General features: G+C 43.5%; 1 protein-coding gene across 1 annotated transcript in view; it reads right to left on the bottom strand.

Annotated features, from left to right (window-relative positions):
- gatad2b (GATA zinc finger domain containing 2B) overlaps positions 1–23,443 on the bottom strand; it is a 51,873-nt gene that overhangs the window by 8,727 nt on the left and 19,703 nt on the right. Inside the window, exons 2-10 of the mRNA XM_050034248.1 lie at positions 11,776–12,156; positions 8,279–8,408; positions 7,757–7,888; positions 5,929–6,057; positions 3,370–3,540; positions 1,851–2,220; positions 1,535–1,737; positions 920–1,030; positions 330–540 (exon numbers count right to left, since the gene is read on the bottom strand). Of these exons, the coding sequence (XP_049890205.1) occupies positions 330–540; positions 920–1,030; positions 1,535–1,737; positions 1,851–2,220; positions 3,370–3,540; positions 5,929–6,057; positions 7,757–7,888; positions 8,279–8,408; positions 11,776–12,155 (1,837 nt within the window). The 5' untranslated portion in view covers position 12,156. The remainder of the gene's footprint in view (positions 1–329; positions 541–919; positions 1,031–1,534; positions 1,738–1,850; positions 2,221–3,369; positions 3,541–5,928; positions 6,058–7,756; positions 7,889–8,278; positions 8,409–11,775; positions 12,157–23,443) is intronic.

Here is a 23,443-nt window from a genome sequence, read left to right as displayed (position 1 = left end):
GCTCTCTTCAACCAGCGTCTATTTGGTCAAAGATTATTTGTGAGGGAAGAGGCTCCACTCTGTAGCACCACAGTCCAGTCAGAGTGGACTGAGTTGATTCATGCCAATTTCAGGTGTCACGTTCTCTCAGTAAAACTTTCATTCATATCATATCACATCTATAATTTAAGATGATCAACTTTATAGTTTTGAACCACGACCTTCAATATTTCAGTCAAGTCTTGCCAGATCGAGCATCTACAGCTGTTATTTCAATGTGTCAGACATCCCTGATGAACATGAGTTGATTCAGGCACCCCAACACACAGCAGACACTGTACAGCAGATACCTGGGATGTTGTAGATCTGGCGACGGCTGTCATGCTGCAGTCTATTGCTGCTACTGCTGCTGCTGCCTCCACCGCTGCCACAGTGCTTGGCACTAGTCATTCCCATGAGGCTGCTGGCCACTGACAGCTGGGAGGCCTGGGCGAAGTTGGACAGGACACCTCGCGCTGAGTTGGACAGACCTCGCTGCAGGGAGGCCTGAGGCTGGGGAGCCTGAGGACAGTACAGACATCCCATTAACTTCACCATTGCTGCCACACAGTGCACAATTACACATTGTAGGTTAGCAGATGCAATGCATTACTGGATTTAGTCAGTTGTCAAGTACAAATACCAGAAACTTGGTGGTTACAGCTTAAAACACGCTTAGTTAGAGTCCATTTCTTTGTTTCATGTCATCTAAAGTAAATATAATTGTTAGTGGTAGCCGTACTGCAGAACACGAGACATTCACATGACCACAAAAAAATCCTGAGCACTTTTTTTTTCAAAGCCTTTTTGTTACAGATCATTCTACACCTACAGGCAGACAAACTTACAAATACTTTTACACAAGCAAAGGCGGGCTGTGAGATGGCAGGCTGCAGTGTACCTGGCGGAGTGCATGATGTCGAATCATGGTGTCAGTCTTGGAGGCGTTGGGGCCAGTAGGAGCCGAGCTGGGAGAGAGGGCCGCCTGCTGCTGAAGCCTCTGTTCAATTTCCTGTCATGGTGGCACATTTAGGAGTTTACATTGATTCATACATTCACATACATCCATTCCATTTAGCCCTTGTGGCCAACAGTTGTTTGAAAGCAGTTGTACTGAAAACCCGATCAGATAACCTAGCTAACATGAGTGTTTGGGAGTTTTTGGCAGGTTGACAACATCTCTAAAAAGGTCAGTGTCAGGCCCTGGGCAGAGAAGGCATGTAGTACATTGTGCTGTGTGATCACAGTGCTTTTCTGCCTGCATCCTCTCACTGAAGTACATTGAGTTCAGAGGTGATTCTCCTATGTGGCTGCTCTCTGTTAAAAAGTGTGTAGTTCACCCATTCCTTAAAAGGTGCAAATGTCCACAGGACATGGCAAAAGAAACCATTTACTAAATAATAAGACGTATTATTTCTCTGAGATGTAGGTGGCAAGATTAGGATGATGTTGTTGTGATATAACTTTATGTTGATATGTATATAAGCAAACTGTTGCAGAGGGACATGGTGCTGACCTGCTCCTGCTGCAGGGCCTTCACAAAGGCGTTCTTCAGCCTGTTGGTGTGCTCCGCCTTCAGAGCCTTCTTCTGATTGGAAGTCATGCACTGCTCACAGAGAATTCGCCCGCTCTTCTCTTGCTTCCAGTGGGGGGTGAAGTCGGTTCTGCATTGGGCACAGAAGAAAGGCTCCATGCGGGCCAGCGTCCCTCTGAGTTTACCTACAGAGAAGAATTTTGGTGCTTACTTTATCTATGAGTTTGATTTTACAGGGTTTAAGGTCAGACTAAAACAGAATGATCTGTTTTCTCTCCTCTGAGTGTTGGCTGCTTACCCTGACTGTCGAGCACACTCTGCACCACCTCCTCCAGGCCCACCATGTAGATGAACTCGCTGTTGGCGGCAGAGGGCAGGAAGTGAAGGAGTGGGGCGGGGGGTTTGGGTGGAGGGATCTCCAGCAGGGTTTTCTCCAGCTGCTTCCTAAGGGCCAGCTTGGCCGCCGCCTGGCTACTGGCCTGATCGGCCATGGAGCTCACCCCTCCGCCAGCCGAGCTGGACATGGTGGATGGGCTGACAGCCGAGGCTCCGCCCAGGCCACCGGCCACCCCGCCGGCCCCTGCTGCTGCTGCTGCTTGCATGTGGGCCAGGTTCATGTACATGGCACTAGAGCCTGAGCGCTGGGAAGCTGCCACCTGCTGGCTGGCCTGCAGGGAGACACACATTCGCTTTTGCTTAGCAAAGTAAAGTCACATTTTTAAGGCTTGAGCACTGATGTCACAACCTGCCACAGAATAAAAGAACATTTGCTGCCTTTGCTGCCCTTCAAAGTCCTGAGCTACTTTATGTGTTATCATTTACACATCAGCTTTTAATGCAGTTGTCTTTAAAGTGCTCCCTGTCTACTGATTGGCCTCAGCCTATAGAGCTAGGGTTGTTTAAGTAACAATGGTCTTTGGATAGAGGTTTGCAAAGGTCCACTTGGTTCCTAATAAGTGAGAGCCAGTCGGGGAACTCAGGCCAGGTCCTGCTGCATGTGTGTCAATAACTCTAATACACAAGTGGATCCGAACAGACTCTTGACAGCTCTGCTCTTGGGTAAGCATCATGATGCTGCCAGTGCTGGTGTCCTCTTTCTTGGGTCTGCTCGAGTTCAATTCATTTTGGACTGGGCCTTATTATTCGGTCTACTGGGATAGAGTCTGAGTGTACTCAGGTTCCACTGGGGCTAGATCTCTCTTTTCAGAGAATGGATTAAGTGACATCATAAGTCAACATGCAACACTGATTTTGATCTGTCTTTGTCAGGAACTGTCAAGTCTTTACATTCGATTGGACTGTTTCGGATTAGGTCTAAACACCCAAAGAACCTGTAATGTAACCTGTATCTTTAGTGTTTGTTAAATGCTGCTAAAAACAGAAATATGAAATAAACAACATTCTTTTTTATGTTAAGAATGTTGCTGGGCTCAAATTTTTAGTGATTTAAGTTGTTACAAATGTCAGTGTGATTTTAAAACAGGTTTTCTTACATCTGGAACAGAGTCTGAAAGTTCTTGTTTCACTCAGGCTCACTACGATGACTAAGACAGTTAACAGTTTCACCGCAGACTAACTTTTTCCCCTTAAGTTAAGCTCACTGTGGATACTCCTCAACTGAATGCGCTGCTCTCTCCCATTCGCTAAAGCGTTACTGATTTTTGTTACATAAAATTAAAATCACGATAACAGAAAAAATCATCTCTAAATAAGAGGTTTCTGCACAGCTACAGAGAGAAAAGCTGACTTCACTGTCAACACAGTCTATGACATTACTGAATGCACTGCAGTTAGCTGGGCTTGGTATGGCTCCATACCTGCTGGTAGCTGACTGCATTGGCCAAGCTACTTGAGCTGGAGCGAGACATCCCAGGCTTAGAAGAGATCCTCTGGCCTTGCAGCTGGGCAGGGTTGGGGGCTATCACTCGCTGGGACATCAGCATGGGCGGCAGGTTGGCATTGGCTGCTGACCTGATGACTGTATGACCCTACAGAGAGGAAAAACAGAGAAGTTAAATGAAAGGAAAATACTCAAAGTAAAGGAAACACTTTATGCAGTTAAACATTTTTGTTTGATATTAGGGTAAGTTTGGGATTTTTTAACATGGACCTCATATACCTATGTTTTTGTGTCTTAGTGACCAATTGAAATTGGTCCAGTATTAAGCGAGGCCGCTGCAACCGGCAGCAGCGACACAAACTGCTTTGTAACCACTCTGTGCATGATCACACCGTCAATTACCATCCACTAAAGGTGCTTGTTTTTGTCACAGACAGGTTCAGATTACTATTGTCTGACAACTTATGAAAAGGATCCTGCAGAGATACAGCTTTTTATTAAAGAATAAGATCCTCTTTGTTTGACCAGCAGCATGCCCAAAAATCACTACTGCCAAACCCACCAGACTTTAAATAAACAGTACGTTTGTCACCCAAAAACACTTCACTGAAAGTCAACAAAAACAGTACAAAACTCACATAACACATCTTGGTTCGTCTTTTCACTATTTGAAAAATCACTAACTCTGGTTTGGTTGAAATAACCAATTCTGGTGTCTATAACAATGGCGATGTCAGGGCAGTTTCTGGCTAAACAAAAAGGATCCTACTCTTCAACATAAAAGGTCTATCTCTGTAAGGATATTTTCCATAAGTAGTCATACACCTAAAATGCCAGTCTGAGCCTGTCAGTGGCAAAAACAAGCACTTTTAGTGGACATAAATTCACGTTGCCAACATGCCCCTGATGGTTACACTGCTGTCTGTTTCAGTCTCATTCAATACTGGACCAAGTTCAAAAACCGTTGTTTCCATTCGTTACTTAGACACACAAAACATAAACTAAACATAAAGCTAAACATTTGTATAAGAAGTGTTTCTAATATTTAGTCTACCATCATTAATATAAATTTTGTGGATGAAATATTACAAACATCTTTCGGTACGGTGCAATACAATCATGACGGGAGGATTTATTACATGGCTGTTATATGCCTGCATTAGTTTGAGCGGGACAGACCTTGTACACCAACAAATGAGTGTATAACACTGTGTAAATCTCTTCATAATAAATGAGGCACTTATGTTGACACGTTTTACCACAAACCAGGTCTAATGAGAGTCTATATTAAGGGTGGAGCTCTTCCTTCATGTACACACATCCAGTGTTTGAACAGATACTATACACAGTGTGGGCAGCAGAGGGCAGCAGCTGCTTGGTGAGTAAACCAACAACAAACCAGGCGGAATATCTCTCTCACACACACACACACACACACACACACACACACACACACAGCCATCCATAACCACAGAAATCTGCTGAATATTTAACACCAACTCAACATGTAATGGAGGAGCAGGGCTACGTCACGCAAGAACAAAGGCTTCCAGCAGGAGGCTGTCTTATAATCAGAGCGGGACCTTCTACCATTCACAGCATTCTAAAATAACCCCAGTATTTATGTCAGTCAAAAACAGCATCTTAATCCCAATTAAACCTGAACCTTTACCTTGACCTCACATAGCACATTTTTTTGTCTCTGCACACTCACAGAGGGCCAAAGCAAATATTCTAAAAAGCTTGGATGATGAGAGATTTGGAGGATACAGACATTCACCTCTGGAAAAGGCATATGCGTTTCAATTTCTGTTCGGATTTCTCCAAATGGAATTTCAGTGTTGTATTCAAGACCACTTGAGTCAAATTTAAGACAAGGCTAAGCACAGTCAAATTTGATGTTAAATAGTCAAGAGACTGACAGAAATAGAGCCCTCTCTCAAAACCAAGCTTGAAGAAAGACTTTTTGTTCTGTTAAAAATCCCCCAGCGATTTAGAATTGCATTTGGGGGAATCACTAGAGACAGATTTTGAAAAAAAAAAAGAATGGATAAAATCTAGTATGGGTCGAGTTTCAAAAGCACTGGATGGTATGTTCCTCACGACACAAGGGGATAGCATCTTTTCCTTAGATCCTCCCTGTCAGGTAAACACCACAAACTCCAGACGTCGCAGGTTCTCTGTTATCTACTTGTAGGTATTTTGTCAGACTCAGACACTGAGGAAATTCCATGAGACAGCTGTTTCACTGTGTAGCATTAACCATGATCAGTAAACTGACCTGTCGGAGTACAACTGGTGGAGTGGCCCTTTAATTTGAGATTAAGATGTGTTTGCCCCACCTGATTCCCTCAGGACTAATATTATTATTCAAGTAGTGGGCAGGATTAATCATTAACTCTCTGGAGGTGTATACATGTAATAGTGAATCAAATGTAAAGAACACACAAACACACACACACACACACACACACACACACACACACACACACACACACACACACACACACACACACACACACACACACACACAGACCTGTGCAGTGCGGAGGTTCTGGGGCTCAGGGTTGTGCAGGCCCGGCCTCACAGGCAGCTTCCCCAGACCAGGAGAGCTGTGCATGGGAGGAGGCTGCACAGAGGATGCAGCGTTCTGGACCACTGGAACCTGCACACAGTCATCAACAGAGCATTAACACAGCAACACGATTCCTGTTATAGTAACATTTTTTTTTAACCTTGAGGTTTTACTTCACATACATTTTAAATCATATTACAGTACCCAATTACAGCTCGACCTTAACAGCCAATCTGAAAAGAGCCATGTTTAGCCTATTTAACACAGCTCATATATTTGCTTCAAATGCTGTTGACAATTTTTAAAACACACCATAGTGTTGTCTAAGGTATGCTGCAATCACTCTACAGAATATTTCTGTCTATATAGATGCTCACTGCGTCAATGTAGGTACTCATAGAGTCATAAATTCTTACCATGACTTAAATCAAAGACACTTCTGCATTAAAAGTCTGGATAAATAGCGGGCAAGCACTTGCATTTAAACTCTGCTCTTGCATTCCATTGAAATCCCTCTCAGCTCGTTCATCAGCCAGTTCTGTCATGGCTCACCTATGCCTGTTACTTTACGTGATGTAAAAAAAATGCATGTGTTTGGGAAGTACTGAGCATTACGACTGGACAAATGAGACATGGATCGTACTGCATGAATTGTGAGAGTAGTTTTGCTGTTAAATGTGAACCGATTTACTGCAGTTCATCAAGAATTTTCTCCATTTTCGGATTCTTTGTTCACCGTGGAGGCATGCAAGACAAACTGGTATGTACCAGAGTAACTGGTATGTAAATGATTAGTTTGGGGGTGAAGCATTTCTTTAATCTACAATAATACACCATAATTTATTTGTTACATTTTTTATCGATAATATCAAACTGCAAAGTGCGATATTTCCCTCTGAAATGCAGCACAGTAGAAGTAGAAAGTAGCATAAAATAGATATTACAAATAAATTCATAGCACGCAATTGTACTTAAAGCTGCAGTAGGTAGAAAGCCTGAAAACGGTTGATTTTTGAGTCTCATCTGAGTTAGGTTTCGTTCGTCTCTGCCCTGAGCCCCTCCTACCAGACGATCATGCGAGTATTTTATCCTGCTTGGTTCTATTTCTCGGCTCTCCCTCACCTTGCAGCAGCCCTCCCCATCCCTCCCTCGCAGCCCCGCACATACTCCCGAGCCTCGGCTCTCCCTCACCGCGCAGCAGCCCGCCCCGCACATACCCCCTCGGCTCGGCTCTCCCTCTCCACGGAGAGCCCTCGGATCTGCTCCCACGGCCAACCCTCGCGCCCTCCGGCCAGGCCCGGCCCCACCTCACCCTTCCCCTCCCTCCGGGGCTCCAGGGAACCGAGTTCTGTCTTCCTTTTTTTGGGTTGTTTAGCCGTCCGTGTAGCCAGTTGTAGCCAATGCTGGAATAGCTAATACCTGGTGCACTGTTCACCATTGCCACTTGCTCTCCCCTTCTGCCGGTGGCACGCGAACACGCATATGCAGTAGAACAGCCAATAGGAAAGCAGTGGTCTGAGCTGACCTTTGATTGGTTGATGCACATCGGCACGATACTGATTCTTTAGAGGCTGAACACAGAGCCACGGTGAGGTGCAGAAACCTATTGTTTGTCTTAGACTACTTGATTTACATTATGCTTAGAGGATATTATAAAAAATTTTATCAATTATACCAAAACAATGTTGCCTACTGGAGCTTTAAGTACAGTACTGGAGTGAAATGTAATTAATGACATTCCACCACAGAGTGTCCAGCAGTGTAAAAGTGTGGTATCAGCAGCACTGACCTTCTGCACCACATTCTCCTTCTGCATCTGACTCTGTCGGAGCTTCTTGAGGAGGACCAGGCGGGCCTCCTCCAGACGCAGCTCCTCTCTCAGAGCTTTGATCATCTGCTGCCGCTCTTCTCCTGTCTTCCCCTGGAACACACACACAGAGAAAATCACAATGACACATGGTATCCTGATGGCAAATTTAAGGCAACCTAATTACACATCACTGGGCTAAACAGCCTCCCTAAATACACCTTTAAATAAATAAGAACTTAAGAGAAATGTCTCCTTTATTCTGATGACGTATGTCATGATTTATCTGTGATGAGATATTTGCCTGACTGTTATTAATAAGTCCCTACAATTATTTTTTATTTCTACCGTAATTTCTAATTGTGTTTTTGCTCTAAAGCTTTAATTTCTTGCTAATGCATTCATTATGTTGATTAATCAAGGACTGCAAAGATTTAATTTTGACAGTATCTGACACGCAAGTTGCAAACAGCTCTACAATATGTTCAGTGTGTTCCTTATTACCTTGAACATGTCCAAGTTGGCCTGGTGCAGGCGCTCCTCAGGGCGAGGTGTTGTTCTGGGACTGGATGCCTCGTTGTCTGACAGGATGATGACGTCCGGAGAGGGAGTTCGTCTGTCATGGTCCGCATCACTACATGGGCAAACAAGAAAAACAAATCTGGACATGAAGCTTTGAGTGGCCGACTTAGGAGTCAGTTTGTCAGGCAGTGCACACCACATTGGAGGAGTGGGATATGAGGAGCACCACAGCCTCTAGGAGCTGCTAGCAGGGCTGTTGGGGCAGCTCTGACTTAAACTTTTTTTGAGCCTTTCTTTTCATTTCAGTGTAGTAAGCCCTTTAATCTAGCTGGTCACTGCAAACTGATGCAGTGCAAAGGCTTAAATACATATTTCCACTCTTACCTGTAGCGCTATTTATCCCGTTTGTTGCATTAACAGCCATCAGCGTCTCACACTTTTGTGAGTTACATCGCTACTTCTCAAAGGGAAATTTGACCCCAAGCGTGAGGTCACACACTTTTATAGATCTGATTATTTTGGTCATTTCAGCGCATGTAAACTTTTGGGATGGATCACACACACACGTCTTTGCACGAGACCTCAGATCTGTCTGGGTAAATTTAGAGAAATGTGTCAATGATGCACCAGACGTCTGGAATAAATCCATCTAATGAAAGGGTGGAAACTTCACATAGCCTCAATGAAGAACTGCAATATTCAGTCTTCAGGCCTCTTTAAGTCTTAGGGTAGGTCTCCACGGGCTTTGGGACATTTCTGCTGTTCTTCCTGGCAGATCCTCTCAGGCTCAATCACACTATGTACTGACATCTTTATGTCTCTCCACAGATGTTTTCTGTCACGTGTCCTTAACTCAGGAGTGGCCTGATTAACCACTTGCATGGGTATGTTACAGAGTGCTCTGGGTACTTGGTCACCTCCCTGACTGAGGTGCTTCTGCCCAGGTTACTGAGTTTCGGGGTACATCCAGCTCTAGGTAGGTGGTTCCAGACTTCTTCTGTGTCATTATGATGGAGCCCACTGTGCTCCTGGGAACAGTAAAGCCTTTTTGTGATTTCATACCCTCACCCAGATCTGCACCTCCACACAGTTTCACACAGTTTTATCATGGAGGTCTACAGAGAGCTGCTTGGTTTTTTGGTGTCAAAAGCTAACACTGTGCACCTGAGCTCAATGGGAAGAGCCAAAGCAAAGGCTCTAAATATATTCATAGATTTCTGTTTTTGATCTTGAAGAACTTGAAGTGAAATAATTCGATTTTTAATTAAATCTTTAACACCCCTTTCTCTTCAGTAACTTCTCTGCTGATATCAGAGATCTGACTCTACTGAGGCCTTTAAATCCAAAGTTAAAACTCATCTTTTCGGCTTAACTTTTGGTTAGTTGTTTATTTTGTGATTACGTCAGGCTTGTAACTGTGACTATTATCCTTCTGGTGGGTTTTTTCCTTTTCACATGTAGTGCTATATATCAGTCTAGATTGTTTTGGTGTGAGTTGCCGAGTGATAGAGATATCTGCCGCACAGCTGTCTACCTTCTCTCACATATAATGGAACTAGATAGCTCAGCTTGAGTTGCTCAGAGCACCAAAACATAGATTTTAAAAACTTAACAGAAATGTCTCTTTCCAGAAACCATGACCAGGTTACTCAAGATAATACACAGATCCTGTTGTGAGCAGTTTCACGTAGGAACTATTTTCACTCTACCAAACTACACCTGCCAGTTGCATCACTGCACATAAGGAAGCATGTATCTACTTCTTGAGCTAGCTAGCATTACAGCTCAGCCAACGAGGACGCCTTTAATGTTTACATCTCATGCTGTCACAAGCATGAGCCTCTCGTCCATGAGTAGATGCACACTTCCTTCTGGGTGGTGATATGGTTGGCAGCTGTAGTTCAGGTGAACTGACTCTTTAAGCCCAGTACTTACAGTCTGAATTAGTCCTGCAGATAAGAATACTGTAAACTCTCTGAAACCACTGCGTCTCGCCTACCCTCTACTTGTCTGTGTCACAGCTCTCTTTCTCTCTCTCCTCTTCACTCAGGCTTCTCTGGGCATCCATGTCTATGTTTACAATCCATCTATTATTTTGTCATCCTCATTGTCTACACTGTAATTTTAATGTGTTGACTATTCTGCACACATGACATCTATTGCACGTTGTCTGTCCCGGGAGAGGGATCGCTCCTCTGCTGCTATTCCTGAGGTTTCTTCCATTTTTTCCTCGCTAAAGGATTTTTTGGGGGGTTTAACCTTATCAGAGGGTTTAAGGACAGAGGGTGTTGTATGCTGTACAAACTGTAAAGCCCCTTTGGGCACATTGTGGTTTGTGATATTTGGCGATATAAATAAACATGACTTGACTTAACACAATCAAGTGTGCAAAAGTGAATACGTCTCTCAGTTGAACTGGTATTAGCTTATAAAATGACAGCATGTCAGTGGTAAAGAGAGCAGAATGAGATTCAACCCCAAAGTCTTCTGATAATTCTGAGCTATTGTGAGAGACAACATCAGATCCTCTCTGCAGTGCCAAGGCCAGCCCCACAACTCCATATCAACACAATAACTGTCAGAGCTTTTGTTAGCAAAAATATATTTTAGATCAGGTTTTCATATTAACAGTAATGAGGAGCAAAATAACTACCAAGTTGTGAGATGTGAAAGGTTTAGCCTGCAGTAGCCACGGACTGAGAAGAAAACTCTCACTGGCAAATTATTTGATTTGTACCTAATTAAGATCTGTCAGTCGGCCAAACTACAAAATTAAGCTCTTTCTCAGTGTAATATCGTATCATGATGATACTGATGATTTACACCCCTAATGGTGACTTATTATTAAGCCTTCACTACTTCCTGCAGGTGGATATTTAAGAGGAGGAAACATCAAACCACTGCAAACTGGAGACTGAGTTAGCATGGTGCTGTGTGTATGGGATGTAATCGAGAAACACATGATAGACAGGTGTCCAGAGTGAGAGCACTATTCAGACTGGAGGCTGCAGATGGATCACGCATATCGGACCAGAGCAGGGCACGAAAATATAAGTGACTTTCAAAGTCATGAAAATACCAAATTTTTAGGAGCTGTTTTGCTGGTCTTAGCACAGCCACAAAATGCCCAATGTGTTTAAGACACATTATATCAGGGGTAGCCAACCAACCAGCAGTCTCCAATCACTGGTTTGTAATGTTTCAGTCAAAGGGGGACTCATTTCAACGTAACACATGTTGCCACAGGTGGAAACAATCAAATGAATGATGACTTTCAGGGTCCTGGTATTGTTCATGCTGGCTCACTGTCAAGGGAGAATTAAATAGAACAGAGCCATCATACTTTTTTATGAGTAACACCTGGTACTTTTCCCACTACGACAAGTCATAATATCTGCTTTCCTCTCTGTACAGGTCAGCGTTCAGAGGTAAGTAGTACTCCACTGTGGTTTTTATGTGTAAATAGACTTTGTTCTCACCATCTTCTTCCAGCGCTCATATCCACCGGCTCATCCAGGATGTTTTCCTTCCCATTCTTACTGGCTCCAATATGGCTGCCATGGCCTCCCAGCCTCATACTCCCATTCAGCTTCTCCTCATAAGCAGCACCCATTAGGCTCTGGTGGTGGAGGCTGCTGGCTCCGGGCCCCTTCCCGTCTCCCAGGGGCCCCGCAACCTCCAGGGCTGCTAGGTCAGCTAGGTCCTTGCGTTTAAGTAGTGCTAGCATCTTGAGGCGCTCCATGGCCTCGTGTCCCTCCATTTTGAGGCGCTTGGCCAACGCCTCCTCTCGCTCGCTAGGTGACTCCAGGCCTCGCTTCAGCAGGTTGAGCCTCAGCGCCTCCTCAGACATCCGCTCCATCCTGTGAGACAGGAGAGGAAAGAGGGGTTAGCAGAGCCACATCAAACATCAGCTATCAGGATGTCTAACCCCCCCACCTGGATTTAGGTCAAACACCCAAATACACTGGTATACGGATTGAAGAATGGTGGAATGGCTTCAAATGGCTACTTACATACCTATTTCTGTCACTTTTCATGTGAACAACTGAGTGAAACACTACACTGAAAATGTGCTCCCGACATTAGCACTGGTCTGTGACTGGACAGGGGAGGGAATCATTTACTTCTCATGATTTCACTTGAAGGAAAAGCATTAGCACTAACAAGGAATATTAACAAAAACAAACAAAAAATATATTTCCTATTAATAGGAAAAAGCAGGAACTACAGGCATATGACAATACATCAGCCTGAAGTGCCAAAGAGGAGTCAACCCTGAACATCCTCAGTCAGGTGCAGTCAGTTTCATTGTCAGGGGTCAAAGTCCTTTAGACTCATCCTCTACAGACCATAAAATTCATTCATATTGAAATGTGGCAATGAGGCAAAGCAGGGAGCGTTCCATATCAAACACCATCTGAGTCAAATTAAAGGAGCTGTGCAGGATTAAGGGAGTTCCATTGGCAGAAATGGAATATTCATAATTATGTTTTCATTAGTGTATAATCACCTGAAACTAAGAATGGTTGTATTTCCCTTAGGTGAGAATGAGCCCATCATATCTACATAGGGACCAGGTCTCCCACGGAGTCTGCCATGTTTCTACAGTAGTCCAAAATGGACAAATCAAACACTGGCTCTAGAAAGGGCCTTTTGTGTTTTTACCTTACCTCAAGGCCACTGTAGATGGCCCTAAGCGAAGGATGAGCGGAGGGGTATTCAGTTGGTTGCAAACTGCAACATCACCCCTAGATGCCACTAAATCTAACACACAGCTCCTTTAAGTATTGTAACTAACCAATGTAACCCAGTTGACCTGCGGATCAGTGCAGTGAAATGCCAGGATGCAACGGGGATAAATAAATAATAAGACAATATGAGCAGCTGATTGTAAGCTCATTCAGATGGAAGTGGGTTAAACACAGCAGGCTAAGAATAGCCTGGATCTCTGTACTTGATGGTGACAAATACATTTGTGAAATGTTTGATGCCTCTGTGTGTGTGTGTGTGTGTGTGTGTGTGTGTGTGATTCACACCAGCAAGGAGGACTTTAAGGACAACAACAAGCCAAGTCTTATGAGCATTAACTCAGTCATGTGACTGCCTTCAGCATGGGGGCTGACAGCACAGTGAACCAATCAAGATACTTCATCAGAGCACAAGCTGGAGGAAATGACAAAGCAGAAAGGCTCACTGTACACATCCTGCTGGCCCAGTTTCAAATCCATGGCTTTTAAAACCTCTGGCTGAAGATGTCGCAGGTCACTGAAGGAACCCCACAGTGAATATGAACTGAATTGTAACCTCTGGCTGCGTCAGGGTCTCATCTGATGGCTGGGCTCTGCAGTTATTGCTCTATGGATATTGTTCAGCTAGCAGCACTGTTTTGTCCAACAATAAATCTCACCCAACAGTTTTCCAAAACTGATCTACACTTTAAGGGTGAACAAAGTAACAGGAAACTCTGAACAATAAGGTGCAATCCAGTTGAACAACCCTGCAATAAATACAACCTTTACAAAACTTTCTCACTGCTAACGTGTGAACGCGGCATGTTGCTCTGGCCTGAGTGAGAAACAACCAGCAAGAGGTAGAAGGCATTACAGGCACATAAAGCCACAACACCCTTAGGAAGTGTCTCGAATATGTTAACCACAACAAGTGACCGTGAAAAAAGTTGATGTAACATTTCTGACACTAAGTGCCTAAACATTAACTAATGTCACCTAAATGTCAGATATGACAGGTGTAAACAGGTTGCTAAAGCTTTCAAAGTCGTCAGATCACTGCACCATTTACACCACACAATGGGCATATAGAGAGGGTTAGGATAAGCTTACAAGAAAATATCACAGGTCACCCAGAGAGGGTCAGAATGAAACAAAGCAACATTCGAATAAAGTTACTAGAAAATTACAAAAACATCACATGCAATAGTCCACCTTCCACCTTGTCTTCCCCGCTCTCATTGGCTATAACTTGCTGACACAGTGATGCATCAACGAGCCTCTTAGCTCCAAAAACTAATTCTGCCAATGCTAGCCATGACTGATACATGTTACAGGATGCACATTCAGCAGATGTCAGTGCTCCTGAGCAGAGTGAGTTCTTAAAGTTACACATAATCAAGGGCAGAATGTTTTGAGTGACAGGCTGTCCGCCAATTGTGTGCTCGGTTTCTCAGTCAGATCCTCCTTTAAAGCTCCAGCCCCTCACCTAAATCACCCCACTTGTAGCTCCAAAAAACTAAGATGGCAAGAGCCGAAATGCCAAACCCAAAACAGGAGTCCACAAACCAATGGGTGATGTCACAGTAGCTATATCCATTATTTTTACAGTCTATGGTTCCACCTGAAAAAGAAAACTCGTCAAAATTGCATAGGGATATTCAGTGCTTCACTTCCCCTTGAAAAAGCCCCAAAATCCTTGATGTTTATGGCAAGCAAAGAGACTCAAATCCACAAATCAGGCAGCTGAGATTTACAAAGTTCATAGTTCACGTTATAGTTCATGCAAGATGGAGACTGTTCTTACTGTAGTAGCTGGTGGTTGGATTTGACACTACTCAAAAACAATGAGTACAGCGGCAGAGAACTGCAGGCACACCGGACCAGTGATGATTACCGACATCATGCTGGGTTTAAACTTTGATGCAAGATAAAAGTGCTGCAAGGCAATTTATGCACCGGGGCCAGAGCAATGTCCTGACATTTTTTGAGACGATCCACTGTAAAACTAAACTGCGCATTCCCTGAACGCCCATTAAAGGTATACTATGCAGGATTTTCCTATAAAAACAATGTATGGACTCATACAGAAAAAATCCCTCTAAATCATCTCTTATGACCCACTGGAGTGTGTCGTGGTGTACTTTTCAGCAGAGACTCTGCCCTCTGCCTTTATTTCCTTCTGACTGTCTGTGCCGGGACGTTTATGGGCGTGTACCCCCACAGCACTCAGGTGAGGTTGGGGTTTTATAAAAAAGGTACCTACCAGCTGCCTGACTGTAAGCAGCATGCATCCAGGAGACAATATCAAAGTGAATCTTCACTTGCAGATATACTGCAACTCAAAAAGACTTGAGTTTACTGTGATGGATTACACAACTCCAGCAAGTTTTAAGAGTCTGCCAAGAAACAGATGAATTGAAACCACTGGCTGCCTATAAAGTAGTGTGTATATTGTTTATATAGAAATAAGATTCTTCAGCATGCATTGGAAAACGCCTGTAGTAATGTATAGTTTATGTGATTTGTAGTCATGGAGTTAAAACACATCCTGTTCTACATGTTTATTTGGTACAAGTTAGTCGGTTTTTTTTTTTATATGTGAACGACTAAATCCTGCAGGCTTCTCCTCCATTATGACAGACAGTGCATCGTGCGTGTGGCCAGACAACATGCAAATGGATGCTTTCATTTCCAGCACTGCCCCACAGCATTAACAACACCTGGACCGACACTGAATTTGGCAAAAATGTCATGTACAGCGGAGCATCGGTGACTGTAATTCAGACAGAGATTTAATTGGCCTGTTATCACTTAATCAGCTTCCTATTAGCAGATTATTCCTGCTGGTGTCGTTCTATCGTTTCCCCTCATCTATTGTATCGCGGTGCCGTGGCTGCCACCACTCTAATCTGTTCATTCTGTCCTTAACGTCTCTGTTATCCATCACATCTACAGCAGCCTCTTTAACACAGGGAGGAGTCTTAATGATCGCACAGTACGGCCCTCCCCGCCACTTCTTCTTCTTCTCTAATTAATTTGTGACGCAGCGGCGGAGCCCAGTCGTTGCCTCCATTTGCTGAGAGAAAAACACAAGCAGCCCCTGCAACCTCTCCTCCGAGCCTCCACCTTTAATGAGCCAGAAAGCACCACTGAGAATGGCGCTGATGAGCCAATCAGGGTCGGCCTTGTGCTGCGCGTCAGTAACTGGCACCTCACACCCTTCCCCTCCACCTCCCTCTCTCCCCCCTCCTCCTCCTCCTCCCGGCCACTGCCGCCGCCGCCTGCCTTTACATAATATAATGACTGTTTCAGTCAGCTGCTATACAAGCCACACACTCTCTTTCTCCTCACCCTCCACCCCTCCCCTCTAATCCCTCCCACTACCTCCTTCCCGCCCCGCCCCTCTAGCTTTGGGCGCTCTGCCAGGCCAATGCAATAAAGGAAAAGAAAAGAAAAAGAGACATGAGGTAGAAAGACACAGGGTGGAGGTTGATGGAAGGCGAATGCAGCTCCACCTAGAGCCAAAATCAAACGCATCGTAAACCTAATGCCAAGACAAAGTTAGACAGGTAGACATCTTTATCAAAACCATGACAGAGGACTCCTCACACTGGCAACACTGTGCCACCAAAGAGTAGAGTACCAAGTAGAAGTAGCCCTCTGTCATAAAGCGGCAGATCGAAAGTGTCCAGACATCCACATACAGCGCAGCATTCCAACAGAAGGCAGGATTTTGTAACCCCCTCTCCTGCTCCAGCTGTATTGTACCACAAAGAAACCCCTCCCTGCTCCTCTACCCTCCCCCAATTCCTCAAACCCACCGTCTCCCCCCCTTCACTGTAAAAATAAACACATGCTTACTTTCAGGGGCCCCTTAAATGTAGCCAGAGCTGAGAGCTTCATTTGTTAATATTACACCAGCCAATCAGGAGTGGATATGGAGCCTGTGTAGGCATGTGTGCATGGGCGTGTGTGTGTATATGGGGGGTAATAAAGGAGTGACACAGCCAAGATACACCGAGAGCGGAGGGATTTTTTTTCTTCATCTTGCGTTATCCTCGCACAAGTCTTTGTGTGTAGGCTGTGTGTGTATGTGTGTGTGTGTGTGTGTACAGGGCTAGAAAGGAGGCAGAGATGGCAGCTCTCTCCTGATGTAATGCCAACTCTTAATTCCCTCCTCCCATCCCCCAACGCACACACACACACCCGACACACACACACCATGTTCTTTATGCACAGAGCTGTCGATCAGATGGCTGCTGCTAAAATGTCCTCCTCAGAATTAAACCAGCGGCCTTTGTCACACTCTCACTGTCCACAGCAGAGAGCGCCTTCCTGTCCTGTCCTGGTCTGTCCTATGTGGCTCAACACCAGGTTAACACCATTTGCCAAACGTGCCCATTGCCAGCTGACTGAGTATAATGGTAATAAGGCCGGCAAGGACAATTTGCAACTGCACTGTGGAATCTGCTGCTCATTTCACGCACGATCTGCATCATGACAATTCATTTGGCTGATGCAACTCCACTCCTCCCAGTCCGCCTTCTGTCTCTCCACCACCTCCACCTTCTCCTCCTCCTGGACTCTGATTTTTTTTTTTTTTTAACACACGACCAAGAAAGCGTTCTCTTTCATTTTTCAACAGTTTGATTCATCGGTGGATGTCAGGCTTATCGCTGAAGTGCAGGAGCCAGATGTGTCAGCCTGACTTCCCATCTCTACCCAAAGACAAAAAAAAAGAAGAAAAAAAAGTGCAATTACTGATCCGGTGCTGCGAATCACCCGCCGCCTCCATTTGTGCCATTAATCCTACCGTCAAAATGGTGGTGATGGGTGCAAAATGGCTGCCATGGCACAAATCTGGCAGGACCCTGAACCCAAATCAATATCATGTAAAGCTACACACACTACCTCTTCACGGTTTCTCTTCTGCTGTGGATTCAAATCATCGTTTTTCCAGTTGCACGCTGGATTTTCTTTGTAACTATGTGAAGAAAAGGCGCAGGTAGTATTGGTAAAATGATTTTAGGTCTAGAGGGATTTCATTACTGCTAAGCCTTGTGGCTGTACCGACTACTAAGCGGGGAATCAGACAGCAGGGGGCTTCATTGGTGGGGGCGTGTTGTTTAAGGTACTGGTGAGACAATGAAGTACAATTCAGGAAGTTCAGTTAGAATAACAGATTAACACATTTAACAAGCTTAACAGGCACCAAAACACTGCACATGGGTTTGTCACATTCATTTTTTTTTTACAACTCTGGATCACAGAAACAAAAATGTTATCTCTGATCACAGGGTAACGCAACATCATCCAGCAAGGCGCTGCAATGGCCTCCTTAAGCATCCTGGAACCTTGTTCAACTATTATGCTTTTGTGTGCCAGAGCCCTCTATGTTGCACCCCTGCTGCATCATGGGACTGGCACTGAAGTCAGTGAGGGTCTGCATTGTTTTACGCAGGGCTAGAGTTGGTCTGGACGCATATATTCAAACTGTCAATCTTCAAGAAAATGATGCAGGCCTTACCTATGCTGGACTAACTTTTTAGACAGAGCTTCACTACACTTGTTCCGCCCTTACCCCTTTTCCATCAACATGGAACTGGTTCCAGTTCCCACATGTAATTATGAACCCTTCAGAGTAATTTGACCAAATATAATTGGTTCAGAACCCAAAGAGTTGGTTCTCAGCTGGTACAAAAAGAAAAAGGTTTTTCTTAACCTGAAGTGCAAACTATGATGACATCAATGGGCATGTCATATTCTACAGTTTGAAAAGAGGGGATGGAGAATGCAACAGTAGAGAACTCGTCAGGAAAAAAAAGTGTGCAGTGGTCTTATTAATGGTCGATCCATGCTTGTTTTTTGGGTAAAAACAAGTATCTGTAATAACTCGCAGGTAATCAGTTTAATCCGCAATTTTGCTCCTACTGTTTATTTTTGTTGTGCATTTTGCAACGTCTTCCATTGATAACACATCCTTGATTACAATAGTTTGACTCAAAAGTGGTGGAAACGCTGGCTAGTTTGCTAGATAGCACCAAGGTTCCAAGAATCCTAAAAGGAACCAGTTCAAGAACAAGAGGTCATTTGGTGCAAAGGGGGTAACAGTAGATATACTGATGACATCCAAAATCTAAGAAGATATCTAGTCTTAGTCATAGTCATCATAGTCATATCGTAAGTGTTTTCTCCATATTTGGGATTCAGTGCTGGTACCCAACGGGACCTTTTTTTGGTACTCTACCCTCTCTTATGACAAAAATGGAATTTTAGTTGTTAAATACAAGTCCAAACTTCCAGCTGCTGGCAAAAAGTGAATGGAGAGTCTGTGGGATTACAAACTGGAGTAGAGTGGGCTGTTTTTGGACAGAGCCAGAGCTTAGGTACCTAGGTTGCAAAACATAGATAAATATATTTATTCAGTGCATTTCTATTAGGCAACAACTGTTCACAGGCATATTGTCGAAGGAAAAAATACTTGAAGTGTAAATAAACCCTTCAGGTCACTGTTATGCCCTTGAGATGCAGCAAAGACGCAAGCCTGCACGGAGCTGGTGCACATAGCTGGACTAATGACAATAAGAGGTCGTCTGTTGCATGAGACATGCGAGTGAAAAATGCTGATTCGCTTGTGACATAGGGATGGTTTCCACCTGGCGCCGCGTTCTGGTTGCAACACAGTTTTGTTCCATCCTACGTTGTCCTGAGGGGCCATGATTAGCTCTGGCAGCCGCGTGGCATTCTCTCAACCAGATGTGCTCACAGGTACTGGATTGATTTTACATGAATCACTTCTCGGAGGTACCGATGTAATTTGGTCAGTTCCCTTAAAAGTACCAATTTTGACACCCAACCCTAATGCATGAATCAAAGCCCTTTTCAATTTTGGGTGCTGGTGCTGAAACTCCAGTATCCTTGACCGAAGCCAAACATCTTCAACAAAATCCAGTCCTACTGCTATAGTGCATTTTATTATTAGTCAGTGCACTGTATAAATTACAGTATTGTTTGCAAATGCGATAAAAAAGAAAATCTCAGCTCAACTACAAATGAAGGGTTCAAAGAAAAAGACAGAGTGAAATATACCTGCAGGCTATACCTTTATCATTCAGACATGCTGCAGTTTCATTGATCCAGTCAGACAGTGTGCGTATTCAACAGACAAGAGGGGGTTTAAAGTTTGACTGGAGGACGGGAACAAAATGGCTGCCGTGGACAATCCCAGCGAGATCCCCTAAGATGCATGATGCCTCAGTCAGTATCATATAGAGTAGCATGAGGGCAGCCATCAGCAGTTCTTACTGCTGGTATATAGGTCATGTTAATCGTGGCAGCACTGAGCTTTAGGCTGTGCGTACACTTGGGCTTTGTGCTGAGGTCATACAGGGTGAGCAGCAGGAAGCTCTATGCTCAGTCTCATCACACCCAACATATACAGCACCCGGCTCCCATGTCCACTGGAAATGTTTTAGAGGTAAAGCATTGGGTCACAAGACATTTTACAACATCGGTACAGCAGCTCACTTAACAGGTGCTTTTTGGCTGCACTGAATATGACATTTTGTTGCTTCTAACTTCCTCCGTCATCACTCAGTCTAAATGTCAGTACAGTCGATCTCACAGCACGACTGCTGTCGTTAACCTGGATTTTGGTTTATTTTGTCTGATCATGTCATGACTGGAGATCATGAAATGATCTGCAAATCAGCAGCTTTGCACTGGCACATGGTGGTTAACGTAGCATTTGTTGGGTTGTGATCGACTTTTATTTATATACTGACAACACACACAAAACAATGTGTGAATGTAAACAACTGTCCAGTGAATTCAGCTACATTTTCACCCTTTCTCTGACTACAAACCTAAAAAACTTGCTTTTGTTGTATGTTCAGGCAAAGCCAAAAAAAACAAATGAAATACATTACTAAAAATGTATTTTAACTGAACTGCCAATAAATTTAGGCTTTTATATACATTCCAACGTGAATTTCATGCACTTGTTTCTTCGGCAGACAGACCTGAGGCCAAATGCATTAAACTCAATTTATGAACAGGGTTGCCACATGTTCTCTGACCTCAAATTCAAGAACTTTTCAAGGACCTCCCAGGCCTAATTCCCTCGAATTCAAGGTCCCAATATTGCATAGCTTGAGACATGGATCAAGATGAATTAGTGTTATAACACTGAGAATTTTTATAATAAGGATAAGCAGGCTTTATAGAAGCTCACAGACATTTTTAAAGCCTACTTACCTTTATGTCCTTTAAACGTAAAATATTAAAAAGAAATCAAGAGCAATTTTATTTGTTTTGTTCTAGCAAGCCCTTTCATTGACCAGTGTCTATTCATGCCTATTTACTTCCAAGGCTTTGAGTTTTTTCCCTCAAATTCACAAACTTCAGAGGATTTCAAGGACCGGTGGGAACCCTGTATAAATCTCAGTCATTGCGGAACTGGGCATGCATGCAGGAGCCTCATTTCCACTCCCACAGGTTGCCATAAATGGATGTCCTAACGCCCTTAAACCTCCGTTTGTATATTGATACTTGCACCCGCTGCACCACTCGTTCCACCTGTCAATGAGAAGAACTGCAAAGATGAAGCGCTGTATTACCCACCCGGTTGTATCAGCAAGGTTCTCCAACAGAGCAGCTGTCATTACACACAACTGTGACTATTAAAAGCACTGTACCACTAATTCATTACCTGCAAACTATCATTATGATTCTATGAGATTATTGTTGGTCAATTTTCATCAGTCAAATTTTCCGGATCAAATGACAAGATCTTTAACAAGGAGATGAACTGATGAAATTAATCACTTATTGTTTAAAATTAAGTTTTTAAATTTGCCTTGGATTGACATTTTACAGAAGGCTGTGTAGCCTGCAAAAACAATATCACAGTCAGTGAAACAACCTCAACAAGGTTTTACTACAAGGTTACATCTCTCACTTTTGTTTCATGGCTCATGTCTCATCACTTCACCCACAGCTTATCTCAGTTAAACTGTGTGTACGCTGGTCTGCAGTGTGCGTGAGGTCCGCACATTCTCACTGGGCATTTCTTATAAATAAGAGTTTTTATGTGAAAATTTTTTTTTAAACATTGTTTAGACTCAGTGTGTCATGATTTAGAGTCTTTGTTTTTGGACTGTGGGAGGAAGCTGGGGTACCCGGAGGAAACCCACACTGACGCAGGGAAGAACATGCAAACTCCGCACAGAGGGGCTCCCTCCTGGGAACCCTCTTGCTGTAAGGCAACAGTGCTAACCACTTCACCACCGTGCCACACTAAAAATAAAGGTATTGCTATTCATTAAATTTTAAGTAACTTACGTTAAATTGACCATATGGCCTCAGTTTTGTGCATTACAGAAAAAAAGGCAGTTATATCACACTTGACATCATGTAGCCTATCTCTTTAAATAAGATTTTGTAAATATAAATGACAGTTGTCACGGCATTAGACGAATAATCTGTTGATCTTTATGAATCAAGTCTTGATAGTCTAACAATGGCATAGACATCAGCACTGAAAAAAATTAAAGCGAAACTTGATTGAATCGTGAACCTAAAATCTAAAGTTTCAAATGGTGGATTTGGAGAATTCTAACACCCCTACTTTATACATCTGGCCCCCCCCTATGCATGTATGAAAAAGAGAGGGAAGCAGAACGAGTGCATGTATCCAAGCGAGAGAAACTAAGAATGAACAGAAAAAGAAACTAGTATTCTTCAATAAATATCAATGTGTTTCTCTGGTTTAACAGTGAAGAGCATGAACTACACTGCTGACTTTGCTAAAGCTGACAATCATAGCATAACTTGTGGCAGCGGTCTCATATGAAAAGATCTAATGTAGGTCAAACCAGGTTGAGTGGACTTGTGTTTCCTGTGTGTGAAGAGCTATAAATGAGGCCTCCCTTGACCAGACCTTTGGCTGGGAGCAAGTGTGGACCACCGTGTTTTCTACAGGAAACTGAAAAACATGGACATACCACTCGTCAATCAGGTCAAAGGGGCGGTATGTTTTCTGAGACGTTTGCTCTCACACAAACTGTGCTTGGCCCGGCATAAAACATGATCCAGATTGATTAAATTATTTTTGGAAATACCTAATTTTCTATTTTAGAAAACAGTATTTTGGTAATAGTGGTAATAGTCTGGAAACATAAATATTTTTTCCATACTTTATTTTTCATTTTCCATACTTTTTAATACCTGGAAATTGATCAGATTTATTTCCATACTTTTCCATACTTTCCATACTTGCATAGGAACCCTGTTTAAAGTGTTGAAGCACTGTCAGCCCAGACAGGAAGATGTGTTTTAAATGAGTTTTACAACCATCAATGGAGCGTTGCTCTGGTGTGATGTTATACAGTGGGCATCTTTGACTCAGCACACAAAA

This window comes from Epinephelus moara, chromosome 22 (assembly GCF_006386435.1).
Source record: "Epinephelus moara isolate mb chromosome 22, YSFRI_EMoa_1.0, whole genome shotgun sequence".
NCBI classification, from domain to species: Eukaryota; Metazoa; Chordata; class Actinopteri; order Perciformes; family Serranidae; genus Epinephelus; species Epinephelus moara.
The sequence above is the reverse complement of the archived record's forward strand: the minus strand, read 5'-3'. Positions and strand labels throughout refer to the sequence as shown.